This window comes from Coturnix japonica, chromosome 20 (genome assembly GCF_001577835.2).
Source record: "Coturnix japonica isolate 7356 chromosome 20, Coturnix japonica 2.1, whole genome shotgun sequence".
Taxonomy (NCBI): Eukaryota; Metazoa; Chordata; class Aves; order Galliformes; family Phasianidae; genus Coturnix; species Coturnix japonica.
In genome coordinates, this window is record NC_029535.1 from 7098455 (window position 1) to 7116402 (window position 17948).

General features: G+C 45.9%; 1 protein-coding gene across 2 annotated transcripts; it reads right to left on the minus strand.

Moving 5' to 3' along the window:
* Nucleotides 1-471: 471 nt before the first annotated feature.
* On the minus strand, nt 472-17209 carry CABLES2 (Cdk5 and Abl enzyme substrate 2). Of its 2 annotated transcripts, XM_015881665.2 has the most exons (10): nt 16591-17209; nt 9311-9382; nt 9020-9112; nt 8597-8674; nt 7501-7609; nt 6712-6877; nt 5927-6030; nt 5434-5540; nt 3980-4184; nt 472-3536 (listed from the first exon to the last, which is right to left on the minus strand). In XM_015881665.2, the coding sequence occupies exons 1-10, from the start codon at nt 17082-17084 to the stop codon at nt 3396-3398; spliced, it is 1569 nt and encodes a 522-aa protein (XP_015737151.1). In that variant the 5' UTR covers nt 17085-17209; the 3' UTR covers nt 472-3395. The 2 variants fall into 2 exon arrangements, with proteins under 2 accessions (XP_015737151.1, XP_015737153.1); XM_015881667.2 differs by lacking the exon at nt 9311-9382 and having other exon boundaries at nt 16591-17207.
* Nucleotides 17210-17948: the final 739 nt, after the last annotated feature.

The window sequence follows — 17948 nt, forward strand, 5'->3', positions numbered from 1 at the left end:
TCACCCTTTCCAAGAGTTTACTCCCTCCTGGCGAGTAAGTTCCCTTCAGGTATTGAAAGGCTGCAATGAGGTCACCGCGCAACTTCTTCTTCTCAGGCTGAACAAACCCAACTCCCTCAGCCTGTCCTCATAGGGGAGGTGCTCCAGTCCCCTGATCATCTTCCTGTCCTCCTCTGGACCCTTAACCAAAAATCTCCATGTCCTTATTTGTACTGAGGGCTCACACCTGGACACGGCTACAAGAGATGGGGCCTTCACAAGAGCGAAGAGAGGAACAGATCCACCTCATCACCGATGCGACCACCCCTCCCCTGATGAGCCCAGGATCCACAGTTTGCTTTCTGGCTGCCAGAGCGCACTGCTGGCATCATGGCATCAGACGTAGCTTTAAGCTCTCTCAGAGGCGGACCAGGCCGCACCGAGGAGCGTTCACTGCTCGCCCGTTCCACAAGCACCAATTAGGAACGCCACTTTTGGTTACAAAACAACGTATCAAAACAGGTTTTTATTATTTCACAGCATCTGAAACGCACAAATTCACGGGGGGAGAGAGGGAAAAAAAAAATAATAATAATAAAAGTACAATGGAACGGCCTAAGCTGGATTCTTAAATAACATAATAAGACAAAAAACATTTACACTTATTTCTGTGTTTTGTTTTTTAACCTTTTTTTATCTCTTATCCAGAACCTCCCATGCTGAGTATAGAGCTGCACAGCCACAGCTGGCCCAGGAGGAGCTGCGGGCAGATGGAGCTGATGATGAAGGTTTGTTACCCGCTGTATTAACCCTAATGCAGTAATAGTGCTTTGCAGTTATAGTCCTTTGCAGTAATAGTGCTTTGCAGTTATGGTCCTTTGCCACACGGTGGCAGCTTTTAGGTGAAATGATAAATATCGCCACAAAGGAAGAACTGAAGAGGGCTGGAAGCTGGAAACGGAACAATAAACACATACATGCTGCTACTGTATTGCCGATACTGATACTGTATTGTATCAGCCCAAAGCGGTGCTGCTGCTCCTTTCCAACATCACCACCTCACAGGGGGTAGCACATCTGCCTGCACCCCATGCAGGAAATGATAGAACACTGTTGGGAAGTAATTCTCCTGATCCTAATCTGTTCTTCTGAAGAAAAAAACCCAGAACACCCCAAACCACAACCAAAACATAACCAAAATCCTACCTGTTTATGATGGTAAAAAAAAAATAGTTAATGTTTTGCAAGAGGAACTCCAGCCCAAACACCCACTGGATCTACAGAGACTTCCTTCCACTGAATACAGACTGAACTACTCCAGAAGTAAATGCATTTTTCCCCTCCCTCCCCCATATTATGAGAAAGTTAATAACTCACTCTTCATCCTAAGTAGAAATCCCCAGAGACATCCTCCAACTTCACTCTCACTAAACAAAGTGGTTTATGAATTTCTGGAGATATCGCTTGAAACATTTCTCTGCTCAACTTCAGCTCTTCCTCCTTGCCCAATGACCATAGGGAGCAGTGGACCACTTCAGTTGTGCTCACCACTGTTGACTAATTCCAATGCTCACTGTGTGTTTAGCATTTTGTTATTAGTTGCATGCAATGACAGTTCTATTCAGTAGAAAGCTGAACCAGTAGGTAGCTTTAAAACCCTTCTGTTAGAATATTGGCAAGGCTAACTTATTACCTACCATCTCACTTACAGAGACTGGAAAGTCCTTCTGTGTTAAGAGAAGCCAGAAGCATATTAAGTTCACACAAATAACTTGAAGCTACGTACAGCTGAACACAGTTACAAAGGATTCAATAGTCAGTGTGGTTATTACATATGAAAAATACAATTTGAGCCCTACATAAAGAGCAAGGGGCTCCAATACAATTTGCTGCAACTCTAACGAAGCAAAATTAGCTTCAGGCAAAACATGGCTGAAGAACAGAAATTCAGCTTTGTTTATGCCTACAACATCTAATACAAGGAACAGAAATTTACATTACTTTACATATTAGATAGCAGGTACCCATACCTCAATACAAGGTTTAGCATTTCCATTTAGATGTCAAACAAATTACACATTTCTCAGTCATAATGGCCAAGTATCAGTTTTGCTTCTTGCAAATGGACACAGCTACCTGCATCATAATATTGCTTCAGAAAATAAAACCAAGAGCCAACATCACAGAAGGTTTCACATGTAATCAGAGCTCGTTCCCAACCTGGATATTATAAAGAACAGATGAAGGAATAGTCAATGGTCAAAGAACTTATTAACCTCTGTGTCAGCAGTGGGGTGCTGCCTGGCACCAGCTTGTAAGTGGCTGTTCAGATGTGCAACAAATGCTTGTATTATGAGGACCGTCACAGTGATGCAATGCTTGGAAGAACACAGTAAAGTAGCTTTCTCAATATCAAGCATGCTTTGTGTCATTGGCTTGGTTTGGCAGAAATAGCTTTACTGACTTAAGTACTTGCTCAGAGCATGTAAGACCATATATAATACAGTCCTACTGAAAAAGGTGCTTAGTTCAGACAACAGAACACAAATCAATAGAAGAAATTATGTATTTGAGACCAAGTTGCTCTTTATCAAAAGCACACATCTTTCATTTAAGAGTAAACCGGGCCAGTAATCACTTTGCTGCAGATACCTTGTTCAACAGGTGGTATTTCATGACAGACTTCAAAACAATCATTAAATAAAGTGTATTTTCTTAAGATATTATAGTTAACTAAATTGAAACAGCAATTTCAGTCTAGTTATAGATAGTATAGGATAGATGCCTGCCCTGGGTATCACCAGTGCAGATATACTGGAATCATTTTCCTTATTCACAAGGCCAATGCAGGTAAAGAATAAATGGCTATATAAACTCAGGATTATCTACTAAATAACATAACTAACTTAAAAAGAACTGGTACCAGACCAGCCAGTTATAGGCACATCTTTAAAAAAAATAAAGTATGTGTTCCATTAATGTAAAAATGCAAGAAGACTTTTAAAAACGTCTGGACTTTATGGTGCACTGGAATGGAAGTGATGCTTCCTTTAGTTTCAAGGAGTAAAGTAAACACAAAAAAAAAGAAACAATACCATAGGATTCTTCATAGGGAAGAACAGTTTGTTAAACTGAAAAGATAAATAAGGAATAATCAGCAGCCACGACAGCTGACTGGTGAATATTTGTGCTTTGAATGTCCAAAACAAAATGAAGTTCAACAACTCTTCTCGTACCATCTCCCAGACTTTGCATACGTGTCCATAATGCAAACCTTGACTGTCCGAAAACACACTGCAGACTTCAGAACTAGAGCTGGCAGGATGCTCCCAGGGCACAAAGGCCAATGGCAATGTCAGCAGCAGAGCTCAGCTATTCCTCAGCGCCGCCAGCTTCCAGCTGGAGTGTAGCTTTGGTTAAGACTGTTGTGTGAGCCGTCTGTAGTGAGGTAACACCTGGTTTTCAGGAAGGTAGAGAGCCAGTTCCAAAGCTACAAGGACAGTGAATTCAAAACCAATAAGATCTCTTCTGTTGAATCGGAATCTCTCTTCTAGTTTCTATGATGGTAGTAAATAAGAAAAAGCAGAAGGGGAGAAACAGAATCAGTTATCCAGAATTCATCAATGCACTTTCAGACTAAGTCAGCATTAAAGAGGAATGAGTGATGCAAGGCCAGAGAGAAGTAGTGCCACAGATCAAATATGTAGATCAGCACAGCTGTCACACCCACACAACAGTTACTGTTTTCCAGGCAACCACTAAACACAGAAATAACCTCACTGTAGGATCAGTAGGACGTTATACTGCATCAGCCAGGAGCTTCTCATAAATTAGGAAAAGCATCCAAAAAGAAGAGCCCTGGATGAAGCTTGAAACTGACTGAAAGAGACAGCCTTGAATGCAGTGTGCACTACTGAAAATCTTGTTTTTTAATCTTTACTTTGTTCTATGAAAAATGGAAGGTTTTGACCACACCCAAAACGTGCCTCATAGTACTTACGTCTATAAGATGTTTAACTTCATGTTTCCTGAGATCGCTGCTGATCTTGGCTGCAAGCAGAACGCAAGCACCAGCACACAGTTTGCGGTTCTGTTTGTTGAGTTTGCCTTGGAGAACAAGCTTCTCAAAGTACACATAAGCCATGGACACAGTAACTGGCTCCAGACTGCATTCTTCACTCAGATTCCGCATCTCTCTCTTCAAACTAAGAACAGGGAGGGAAAAAGAAAAAACATCCTATGAGACACAAAATTCCTGTTTTCAGGAATGAGCTTTTAGAAAATGCTGTAGGTACACTTCAGTGTGGAAACTCAGAAGAGGACACATTCAAGACTCTTATCTGGAAGACCAGGACTGGTATTATCCCAGACTGGAGCAGCCCAGTTGGCAGCAAGCTGGAGCTGATCCAAGAACTGATTTAACCTGACTGCATCTACTGTGGAAACACAGCTCCTTATCCGTCTGTGAGCACTATGGGTTCAGCTCTTTCGTTGAAACACAGGCTCTTGCTGTACAGATCCCTCTGAGATCCCAAACAGGTTCATGAATCATTAGACCCAACTGCCCTAACCTACACACTGTCACATCAATGCTCTGCAGAGGGAGGCCTGTCTCCCACAGACCTCAGAGAAGGGAGGGCAAACTGCTTCATATCCCAAAGCAGATGGCCCTTCACTTCTGTATGAAGGTGAACACTATGCTGGATATTCTCTCTTGTTGCTATCATCACGCTACAGAGCTCTCTGCAAAAAACCCTGTCTGAAACAACTACAGAGAAGAGCATGCAGGGCACTGCCAGACTCTGAATGTGCAAACCTTGCCCTCAGCTGGGAGCTGCAGTGCCAGTGATTCAGCAATATCATGTTCTAAGCTGGCTATTTCAGAAGGCTCTAATTGCATTAACTCTGGTGTACTACCAGCAAGATTACAGCACTCAGAAGGCATAACATTATGTCTAATTGGTGAACAGTCAGACATTTCCTGGACAGTGAGGAATTGTGTGCACAGTCCTGCCTTCAAAAAATACTTTTCTTTACTAAGTGTTCCCAGAACAGACTTTTTTTATTCTACAGTCTTGTTGAGTCTACATTCATCAGCAAGTCTTGTAATTGAAAGGTGAAAACAGACAGAGAGATGATCTGGATAACAGCAGGACTGCATGAGAGCCAAACAATCAAGTTACAAGTATTTGTTTCAAAGCTGATACTACTTCACTGTTAATTGGCTTTTAGTGTTGACGAAACAAAACTCATCTAGACTGAATGATGAAAACCAACTGCTACTCTTTCCCAGAAACCTAAGCATTCCTGTCATCCTACAGTCAGCTCAACCAGCAACAAGAGATTAGCATTTAATCATATGTACTATAAATAGATCTAGTATTTGCTCCATACAAGTGGCAGATAAAAGCACTGTGTAGATGTTCTTCTCATTATTCACTGCATGTTTCTTACCTCCTGATTTTGCTCAGCGTCAACTTGATATGAGGAAACTTCTCTCTGAAGGTTTCATTCATATCCTTTTTAAGGTCCGAGGGTTTCACATATTCTATGACTGTTGTCTGAAATACAGGAAGAATATATTATTTGTCCTGTGAACAGCACTGGCAGCTGAACAGAACAGATCTGTCAAGGACTTCACTACAAGGGCAAAACCAAGTTTTATAACTCTGTAATGTCTGGGTAATAGCCCAGGTTGAGTCTCAGCCACAGAAAAAGAATCTTAACAAACTAGTAAGCAAACAGTTACCGTAAATAAATGCCAACATGGAGATATGACAAGTTGGTCCTTGACAAGCTCAGCATACAAACTCAACCACTTGTGCATCTCCCAGTCAGCTCTTAAGAAGCCACAACTGCTTCCTCAAGGATTTTTTCCTTTCCAAGGGGAGTTGTTTATAGGAGGATCTCTCAGGCACTCAGCCTGCTCAGGTACACAAGCACTCACCATGTAAGAGGCAAAGATGAGAACCCGTTTATGTTTTCCACAGGGCCACTGAGGATCATCCAGAAGATTAGGATCATACTCTGCCACTTCCCCGGCTTCACTTCCTGAAGGAATGAAGAAAGCACAACATTGAGCCACAGAACTTCAAATTTCCTGTTTCCTTTTTATTAAAGTGTTCAAACAGCAAACAGTAGAAGTCTTGGCAGACCCCACAGGGCAGGCAAGCTTCAGCTTGGGTCACTCTCTTGCATTCCGCAAGCGTCAGGTATGAGAGTTATTACAAAACAAACAAGCTGTCTCCAACATATGCCCAACACCATTTTAGACAGCACAAACTAACAGTTTGTCTTCTACAAGTACACACAGAGAACTGCACAAACCTAGTTTGTTGCTCCAATCTAACAGATGACAGCATTGTCAGGTTTGCTCTTTCACACAGTTTAACACAAGCCTTTGATTTGTGCATTGTTACAGTGCTAGAAGGCAAGGAAGGCCATCTGTACCCATGCATACCAGATGTTTCTTGCTGAGCAATATTAAGCTTCATACTTCCAAGGAAATGCTTTGCAATCCTTGAATTGCATGAGCTATACCAGATATACAGAGGATGCAAGGAATGCATACAAGACTTAGACCTAAGCCTCATACTTTATACTTCACTAACAAACCTTCCCTGCTCGGCTCCAAGTGGTCTCCTTCCAAACACATCAACACTTGCAATTGTTTCAGATAAACACCCCTCTCCCTTTCTGCTCTGTGCAGAAGTGGTGAGCACGCATCCTTACCGATCTCTGTTCCTGCTGGTATCATTTTTGCAGCCACAGGTTTATATCTCGACCCAGGAAGACTCCGTGAAGCACCAGCTCGACAGGAAGGGACAGCACTATGGCTGTCAGCCTTGCGAACAACCAGGGCATTGGTTGGGTACAGGAATTTTGCATAGGACACAACCTTCAAGAAAGAAAAGTTGTAGTTATGGGGGAGGGAGGGAATAAAAAATACTGGAAGCTTATTTCCAGTTATATAGGATTCTACAGCTCTGAGATCCCCAGTGAGAGTGAGGACCTTGAAATTGGGAGGGAATGGAAAAAAAAAGCCTGTAAGTGGAAATACTTTGCTTTTGTGGTCTTCAGTGTGAAAAAGTTGAGGATGTAGGGGAAAAGAAAGGGAAAGAGAGGGATGTAGGAAAGAAGGGGAGAATCACATCAATAAAATGCTGGCAATATACAAAAGCTATACATTTTATCCTTTAAAATATATATATTAAAAAAAATATTCACATACTGTCTGAAATGCCAGTGAAGATAATTCTCCAGAAACAGAGGCAGAAATGACCAGAAACTGACAGCCTCCTCAGGAGCATCATCACAAATCAAACATTCAAAACCTTAAGGATTTAAGCAGACTTCCACTGCTCCATTGTTACAGTTCTCAGTTTATGGAAGTGCTGCATAAAACAAGTGATTAGCCCCCATATCAAACAGTTACGAGGGTGAAAGCAGCCAGCTGACCCACCCATCGCTCCACGCCAGGCACCAGCATTACAGATCAGGAGACAGAAAGCATTTCCTTACCTTGCCATCTGCCCCCAGCTCTACTCCTTCCATTCCAAGGACCATCTCAGTGGAGACCGAAACACCCCCAGAAGGATGTCGCTGCTTCTGTCCATCCATCTTCAGATCACTAAATGCAGACAAAAAAATGCACTGTTGGAAAACATAGCGTGAGCTCAGCTGCCTTTAAGGTGAATGCCAGGGCCTGTCCTGTGCCTCCACCAGCACCACAGGGTCAGAGCTCCACTATGCATGAACTGGACTGTCCACCAACCTCATTTCCAAGTAAGAGCTAATTTTTCACTACTCTTCTCAAAACATGGAGATGTACATTGAGTCAAGAACTGCACTTCACCTCATTCTAAAAGTCAAATCTGCAGCAATGTACCCATCAAAAAATGGGGTTATTTTTAGGTACGGTCCTTCTGCCTAAGACAAACCATTTGGTAAGACAGAAATTCTCTAACACTTAGCAGCAAGCATAATTTATATGACTAGTTTTCCAGGACTAGAAGCTGGCCTTTTAGTTGCCATTTTCCAGCCACTGAGCACACAAGCTCACACTGGGAATGTGAGCTGCAACTCTGCTTCAGTGATGGCAGCATGCAGCATTGTCACCTATATTCCAGCACAAAAAGACAGCCTTCAGTTGAAGAACTGCACTGCCAGCTTCCACACAAGCACAATAACACTGAGCTCACGAGTGCCCTAAAATAACACCAGCAACCCTGCTGCTTTTCCACTACATGGGAAAACGTTTTCCCATCAACTATTTTTACATCAAGTGAATTTGAATACAATACAATTCCCACCACTAAACATCCGTTTCCTCCTGCCGTATGTTACGTACAGGACAGAAGTGACAACACAATTGTTTTGGCAGAAGTGGATTAAAATAAAATGATTTTCTATAGTATACATGCAGGTCAGACCTTCATAGAATTAACTTAACAGTTCATGAGACTTAGCAAAGCTGCATGGAAATCTGATTAGCAGGACTTGTTTCTCATGTTTTGTTGAACCTTGAAGGCTTCCCAATAAAGGAAGCAGCAGACCTTTAGCAGATGTACTCATTTAAGACCTTTTGCAAACAACAGCACAGTTAAAGGCAACTCACCTGATACGTAAACTCTCCCCATAAGGTAGGATAGAAAAAGCCACACACAGTGTTCGTTTAGCGCATATTAATACGATCCTGTAAGCAGATGGGAAAAGGTGAGGATAAGAATTATGATCCAGAAGTTACAAAGCAGCTTTCTATGAAACACAAACATGGGACTTCTCTTTCAGCCAGAAAGGAGGATGGGGTTAGGGCAGAACAGTTTAACCTCCTCATGGAGTGGCAGAACTATCAGCTGATTGCTGCAGATGTAGCAAATACAAATACCCACTGCCTTCAAAGTAAAAGGTGTTTAAAATTAGGAAGATGCTGCATTATTCCCACTGATGCTAACCAACTAATCATGTGGAACTAGAGTTTGTTTATGGGCACATCTCACTTCACACAAGTATGAGGATACAGCTGGTCTCTGGGTGTTACCTGCTGTTCTTCGTGTCATACTGCCTCATGTTCTTGATGAAGTGCATCTTCTTCAAATTCTTGTGCCTCGGAGACCCAGATATATGCTTGGTTCTGCAATTAGAAGACAAAACCCAAACACTTACATACTCTGAAAAACAACAACAACAAAAAAGGAAAAACCGTGCCAGATTTATGATCAGATGGCAGCACTAGCATGCAGGACCTCAGATACTGGCGTGGAAGAGGGTGGAGGGAGGAGAGGACTGCATGCAACGAGTCAAGGTTAATGCTGCTTTTGAAAGAAAGTACCTTTGTACACTGGCATATTCCACTATGTCTTCTAAAAAGTCTAGAGAGCAGCGCTGGGAGATAAAACGCCTTCTGTAAAATGTACAACACCACGAAGAGTGAACAATATTAGTTCATAGCCTCTGAGTTTATGAACTGCAACAGATGTATGAGCTCTTAGGACAAATGGCAGCTTTTCTTGGATTCGTTTTGTTGGAAGAGTGCTTACCTATGAGTTCCACATACCTAAAAAGGCCAAGAACTTGCTTTCCCTGCTAGGAACTTTGAAGTCTTTGGGTACATATTTATACTGGCTTCGTTAACAAGAACACTCAACACAGAAGAACACCTACCTCTAAGCTCAACACCTAAAAAGCTTCCAAATACTCATTTGAAATCTTATCAGAAATATTACAGAAAGTTCCCTACACATACCAAGGCATTTTGTATCAGCCTACCAAAACACATCAACACACACATCTGTATGATGGCAGAACATCTGTAGCTCCACTCCTGCCCCAGAACACAGGGTGTTGCTCTAGTAGCAGACTTTGAGTCCAGGACGTGAGCTCAGTAACACAGAGCTCTCAGGAGAACAGCAGGGAGGGCTGTTAGAGGAAGCAGAGAATACTCAAGGCCCATCTGAAACCCCCAGGTGGAAAATACAAAGGGAGTAATAATAGGAACCTTGTGAGTTAGTACGACAGTTAGCAGAAAGTCAAATTTATTGACAGTTCTACAAAGAAATTGGCTGTATTTTCTACAGGAACAAGACCCTCAGATTCAACTAACACTATCAAAATACTGACACCACAGCTGTCAAACTGTAGGTTTTCCACTTGAAGCACACGTTGTGTTGTGCTTTTAGCACAAACCACGTGTATTCCAGTGCCAAAGTGACACCAAAACTCAACTGACAGACAAAAAACACCACCATGGAAGCCAACTTGGAAGAAGCTTATGGGCATATACTGTAGGACTCTGGGTTAACCAAGGCCTAAAGCTTAAAATTTAACACCCAGCCCTAGACCAAAACCATGGCACCTCAGTAGGTGTATGGAGCAATGGGCAGGGAGGACAGATAACATGGGATTTCTTAATTGCTAGCAGCTATGGATGAGTTTTTACTGCAAAGTTGGATAAAAAACACAAACACACAGCTTTGTTGCTACAAAGGAGGTCCAGTGTCATTCTGGATGTGAGCATGATCTGGTTTCTCCTTATACATGGACATAAGCATCCACACATCTTTCATCCAGGCTTTAGTTTCAAAATATTTCTGCTTGCCCATGGAAGCTTTCCAGTAAAAGTTCAATGCCTTCACATACACGTGCTTTAGTCTACTTTGGCATTTATCCTGCAATCTAAAATAAAACCTACACATTTCATGGAAATGTTTTCTATCTCAAATGTTATGGCATGAACACAGCTCTCAGTGACTCCACTGCTGTCATGGAACCACAGATCCTGAGCTGGAAGGACCCCAAAGACCATCAAGTCCAACTCCTTGGCTCTACACAGCACCACCCTAAATTCCAACCAGGAAAAGCAAACCCAAAGCCAATGACAACAGGGATGAGAGCACTAAGCACCTGACCCCACGGCGCTGTGAGAGCACATCTCATCAAGTGCTGCTGCCGCAGTGAAAGGATCCTGCCCCTTTGCTCAGAGCCACAATGACTCATCCTTGCTGTGCCAACAGGAAACTTCATTTTTAGCTGCACTTCAGCTTTGATTTTCTGTCCTAATATGAAGCTGTCACCTCAGAGAAATTCAACGTGCCAGGCAAGGCAGGATGCTCTCCTCCAGTCTCAGTGGTCTCACTGGTCCAAAGCACACGGTGTACTCAAACATTTTGCAGTACCAGAGCCTTGTTGGAATAGTGCTATTGGCAACACTTCTTATTACACAGCGCAGCATGCTGCAAACTAAGGCTTTTTAGAGTTGTCTGCACTTAGCTTGCAACCTGTTTTAGTTTCAGTGCTCTTCTCACACAGTCAGTTCACATGTACAGGAAGCACAGGGTCATGCAGCAGACCTGCTCCTGTCCAATGAGGAACAGCAGAGCCACGCACCCTGTGCTAAGCAAAGTCACCCAGGATAACACCCCTTGTTTGCATCTGATCTGCTGAGTTCAAAAGACTTCAAGTCACTTACACAGAGCACATGCTGCCAAGTGTGACCTCAATATGACAGCAGAAACCAAAACCAGAACTCTGCTACCCTACACACCTCACTAACACTCTACCTGGCAATTAGAAACTAAAGCAGCCAATATTAAAAGGTTGATGAGTTCTGTGTAGGAGTATAGGAGGCTGTAACACAAGTGGGACCCTAATGGAAGTTCAAACCACCTGAGAGCCAACACAACTTGCTCCTGGACAAGCCACAGAGGGTTGGTTTGTATCTGTCTGCCTATCCAGCCCCAGTCAAGGCCTTCTTTGGTGCTTTCTCACTGTTTTAAGAGCCAGTAAACAAAGACCCACCCAGGGCTGTATTACACAGAGCATGTGTCCAGAGATAAGGGACGAGATGAGTTTAGCCTGGCCTTGTAATCTGTGTGCACACAGAATCCAGCAGCACTGCTCTGAGCTGACCAGGCACCAACCAGACACCTTCTGAACCGATAAAACCCAACCACGTGTGCTCGGTTTCATTCCCACTCCCACCCTGGGAGGCAGCAGCCAGCCCTAATTTCCCTTCTGACAGATGTCCCACTGAAAGAACCCCACTTCTCAGTGCTTCCAGCCTCACATTTGTATCAGCAGGGAAGTAACAAAGCAAAGCAGCACTTGGATCCCAGGCCAGAGGTTAACCCAGCTCTTAAGTGTTCCCAGCAGGACAGGACACAGCTAAGAGCACACTATGTATAGCACCGGTAATCCCTCAGTGTCCTGTGGGCTCAGAGCCTCTGCTGCTCCTTTACAACACACACTGCTAATAGATGAACAGAACAGAGAAGGTAAAGAAATTTTAATTACAGTGTAAAATTAGGGCTAATAAAATTTGGTTTCTTATTTCTCACTCCGAAGTTACTTGCATGGCTGCCCCCTTGTAAGGTGTTCCACATACCTCAGTGTAATCACAGCTGTCAAGAGACTGAGTTATTAATGTAATGATGACAAAAATCAGTTACTGGTTTGTGCAGGCACGGCCTTACTGACAACAGCCAAAGGTGACCTGCTTGAGGATCCCATAGATCCCAAACCTTGCTTGCAATAGGGAGACATACCTGTCAGATCTGCTTTGTCAGGACACACCATGCAGAATCATAGCACGGCTTTCCCTTCCTTGCAGGTGAGCCAACAACCTGCGATGAACTGACAGCATTGCTGTTACCCGGTCACAGCAGCACAGAGGATTAAGGGAACCTGATCCCATCTTTAAGCTTAATTTTTCTCAACTGCTACTATGTAAACAGCCTGGGAGACACTGCTGCTTCCTAGCTCGCATTGTAGCATGTGAGAATCCCTATTCCCACACCCCATGCCTCACTGCTGTCAGTGCCTTAAGCATTTGCTGCTCCTCCAAAGCAGATTGAGTGCAGCTCACTGGCAGCAACACCTCTGTGGCAACTACACACATAGAAGTTAAACCACACTGATAGTAAATCAAATTCAAACCACTGCCATCACCGTATATTTGATGCAATACATGACTTTGAGTACACAAACTACACTCCAAAGTGTGGTGCGGGGCTATGTGTCATACTTCAGGGTTAGAGAGGAAGACCCAAATTTTTGACCTTTGTGCTGTGACTTGAGGCTTGTTTGCAAAACTAAAGGGCTGCAGGGCTTTCCTGCTGGTCTCAAGCCTGAGAGCAAATCCTGCACTCCTTACAGAGCAGCAAAGCCCCATGCAAGGAATGGAGCATGCAGCACATGGGGCAAATGAGAAGGAGACAAGAAACTGCAGCAAGACTGGAAGTGAAGGCAGAGCACATAGGCAGCCTGTAAGACTGTCACAGTGGTTGCTGCCTCATTGCTGGTTCACAACCACATAAGATTAAGACCTAATGCTAATCGGAAATGGCGTCCATATATCACATTGCTCTGGTGCTAAGGGTGTTTTGACAATCCAAGGAGAAAACAATGCCTTCCAGCAAGCCTTACAAAAGCAGTCTGTTGCAATCAAGCCCCAAGGCAAGCAGGCAGATATAAGGTTGCAGTGCCCAGAGCCCACTTCTCCTAAAGCACACTTATACCTCTGGAGAACCCTATGGGGCTGCTGCACCCAAAGCCAGAAGGAGATGCAGGTCAGGACACTGGCCCCAGGGCTCTACCATGTATTATGGATATCTCTAGCTGGAACCAGTGTGGTCCCCCTGTCCTTCACGCTGTTTGCTAAGATGACCAAAATGCTGACCAAAAACAAGCATGTGAAACGCAAGAGATAGGACATTATGCATCATGGAAATATTCAAGTACTTCCCTGAGTGATGATGCATCTCATCATGTGCCTTGCTAAAATAAGAGCCTTCAGCACAATAAAACTCCAGAGAAAAAACCCAACAAACAACCCAAGGGCAGCGCTCCCAGAAGGCAGCTGCTCACAGCCAAGGTGTTCCAGCTCCTGCAGAAGCTTCTTGTTTTACAGTCTCAGTGCTTCCCACAAACCTGGGCACTGCCTTGTGAAACACTTTCCCTTTCCTTGCACTTCCAAGATGAGCAAAGAACTCCTCACATAACATCATCTTCACAGGTTGAAACAGTGGATTGTACACACGGTATCTATAAACCAAAGGTTAAGTGTTTAATAGCTCCGTATCCAAAGAGCTCAGCTGCAGCCCTGCTAAGTACCACCCACCTGCATTATCAACAGTACCTCATTGAAAACCCCAGATTTCACAGCTTGCATGCACATCACAATACAGAATTTGTGAGAGTAATGTTCCTTCTCTCTCTTTTTCCCCCCTGAAACAAAAGGCCTAGCAAGCCAAACCCAAATCCAAAGTAAAAGCGCTGTCCTGTGGCTAAACTGCAGCAGACTTCTGTGCTCAGCAAAGCTATGCAAGAAGCACGAGAACCTCAGACCTCTGTATTCACAATCATGTGCACAAAGCATCCAGCATATGGCTCTGTTCAGGGTGGGCTCTGCAAAACCCAACTGCTGTGGCTTAAAAGGGAGGCACCAGCTGGGAGGGACTGAAGGAAGAGATTGGAGGGAAGTACTCCAGACTGCAAACCAAACAAACTATGCTTCAAGGCAGCACGCTGAGATCCTGCAGGCTCCAGAGTCAAGAGTTACAGCTGCCAGGCACACCTGTTGCTGCTGACTGATGGATGTACCTGGCTGGGAACAACAGGCAATCAATAAAAGAGGCGGCTATGAGTTGTCAGGCATTAGTTATTGGCCACATGCATTCACCTGTGGGCGCAGTGTGGGAGAAGTGTGCTGGAGCAATGCTGCTGGGGAGCAGAGTGCAGCCGTAACATCTCAGCTGAGCTTTAAATAAAGCCCAGGCACAGGACGCGTTCATGTTCAGCCCTGAGCAGCACAGCAGCCCACAGCCATGGCTCAAAGGTCACAGCTCACAGGCTCCAATCAGTACTGCTGCTTCCTTAGCAGCACCATGCCTACACAGGTTATTGTACAGAAGGCTTAGAAATCACAGCTAAAGCTTTTAAACATTATGTTCCATTCGACTCCAAAAAAAAAGCGTGTATTAGCACAGGATTTGTGCTTTTCTCAAAATGAAAGCAGCTGCAGAGCTGACAGCGGGATAAAACACTGCATTAGCCATGACCAGCAGGAAAGCCTGATGGAGCACTTCTGCTATTGCACACAGGGAACTGATTTGATCACACCTATGTCAGCAGTACAGCATCCAATCAACACTTCCAAGCAGAGTTGGTCCAAAGCACTGCTGTTACCACCGCTGTTCATACTCCCACCTTGAAATGATTTAGATTAACTCAGTCATTTCTGATGCCCCTTGTTCCACTTGTTCTTTGACAGAACAAAAGAACAGAGTAAGGTGGAAAGGGAGAAGGGAGGAGAACAAGGCAGGTAAGGAAGCAGTACACACACAGCATTGTAATTTAAGATGCCATTAACAGAAGATACCTGAAGGGAAACAAAAGTGGGAGGTTAAGTCGTTCAGTTTCTGAAGCAGCACTATGAAGGCAAAGCATTCAGATCAAACCATGCCTCCAAGGAGTGCTGCCAGCACACACCCAGCTCATGCTGGAAGTTTCCATCCTAAAGGACCTGAAAGCCACAAAGCAGCTCAGGAACTCCCCACCACGTCCCATAGACAGGTTATGGTACATAACACAGATTGGAGATACAAGCAGACAAACACTGAATGCAATGCCCTCTTGCAGCCATCTCTTTCCCAAGCTGAAATACTGGTCTGATTTGTCACTGCTCACACAGAAGCCCTTTCATTTCTCTGGTTACCTCTTTATGCTTCTCTCTACCTTTGTTTCCCAATCTAATCGTTCTTTTCAGCTGGGTTGACTGGAGCCACTGGCAGAGCACGACAGCTTGAGATGAGATACCAAGAGAGGCAGGAAGGACATTGAACAAGAGCAGACCCAAGGAACATACTGAGTATTTTCTGAATGTAATGAGTATTTTCTTAGCACCTGATTGACTTAGCACAGAAAAGGAACAAATAACATCACAGAAATCTCTCTACTTCTAAAGCTCCTGATGCTGAACTCAAAATCACCACCCACAATATTAAAACCAAAGAGCACTAAAGAGAAGAACAGCTCAGCACCTGGGCAAAGCACCGCAGCTCCCAGCTCAGGGCCACCGACATCAGCTCCAGCCTTTGACAGAGCCCCGAGAGCCGCTCTCTGGACCACAGACCGTCGGTGCCTTCGGTTTTGTCCTCCTTATCGTCAGGCTCTGGGCTCAGCTCACTTTACAAAGCTCTTTATGCAAGAAGCGGCCTGAAAGGAGCTCTTTTACAGCTCAAATCGCAGAGATTCGAACCGGACGCTGCCTTCCAGCGTTAGGAGCCACATAACGGGAACTCCGCATCCCGGGGCCGAGCGATGCGCTCCCGTAGGGATGGAGGCAGCATCCCCCAACCGGAGCGGCCCCGGGGCTGCCCCGCCCGCCCCCTGCAGGTGCTCCCCATGCAGACATCCCACGCCCCCCTCCTCCTCCTCCCCCGGGGCCGCCGCTTTCCCACGCTCGCTCCCCACCCCCGGGGGCACCGGGCCGGGTGAGGGCCCTGGGAAAGCTCCTCTCTACCCTCGGCTTCCCACGCCCCAACGGGGCCGGGCTCAGCGGGGCTGGGAGGAGCCGAGCAGGGAACCGAGCAGGGAACCGCTCTCCTCACTCACCTCTGCCGCTGCACCTCCAGCGTTAACCCGGTGCTCTGCGTGGGGCTCAGCAGCCCCGTAGCACCCGGTTTAACGGCGCCCAGCAATGCGGGAGGTCCCGGAGGGGCCGGCGGGCAGATGGGGCCGCCCAGCAGCAACGCGATGCCCCCGCGGGGCGGCTCCGCATCCCCTTTGAGCCCCGCGGGGGATGCAGCGGGCGGCGGCGGCAGCAGCAGAGCAGGAGGCGGCCCGTTGGGCAACCGCGGCGGGGACAGCAGACGCTGGGGGGCTCCGGCTGGTTCTACAGCTTCCTCCGCTTCTCCCGGGCCCGAAGGGGGAGGCGACGCTTTCTCAGCCTCCGGGCAGGAAGGGGGTCGGCCGTCTAGAGAGATGTTATTGAGGAAGAAGAGAGCGGCCTGACGCCGTCGGGAGTCCCCCCGCTTCCTTGGAGGCGGTGCCGGCTGATCGCGGGGCGGCCGCGGGGCCGGGGAACCGCACGCAGCGGCCGCAGCCATTCTCCGAATGAGCCGCTCGGCAGCCCGGGTGGGGCGGATCGGACAGCGGAGCCGCCGGCGGCTCGTTGGCTTATTGGTTGCATGCAAATTAAATGCGAAGAGAAGCTGAGCAGGGTCCTAGTGCTGCCGCTGAGAGCTGCACATCGCACCGATCTGCTCCCCCCCCGCCGGGGTTGAGATAAGGAGCTCAGTCCCTTCCACGCCCACATCCACACAACCACCCATCGCATCGCTTTAAAACGAAACAAAAACACTTTTAAAAACTTCTCCATCTCCGCTCTCAGTGTCACATCGCCTTCCTGCAAGTGAGGATGGCACAGCTACATAAACTGTTATCACCATAGAAAGGCTCCCGTCCTTGGAGACGTTCAAGACCAGGTTGGACAGGGCCCTGGGCAACCTGATCTATGGGGTCTCTATGGGGATCTATGGGGTCTCCTGGGCAACCTGATGTAGTAAAGGTGTATGTTTGGTGGCCCTGCCAGGCAGGGGGGTTGGAACTACATGATCCTTGAGGTCCCTTCCAACCTGGGTCATTCTGTGATTCTGTGAAAGGCTGGGCAAGGACACTGCTCCCAGTCTCATCGTCATGCTGTGTAATATAAGCACACCCTGTGGCACACTCTCACCTCCCAGTATTCACTTCTAAGGGCTGTGCCCCATGTGCCAACCCAGCTGGTGTCAGTGTGTGCTGCTGACATCATACAGCAGCATCCAGATGTGCTCTGGGGTGTTTGGCTGGGAGCAAAACACCAACAATCCAAATGATGGACAATGACATGAACTGAAACGTGTGCCCTAAATAGCCAACAGATGTTGAAACTGTCCTGTAAGATGCAAACAGGAGCTAAGGGCTGTGTGATG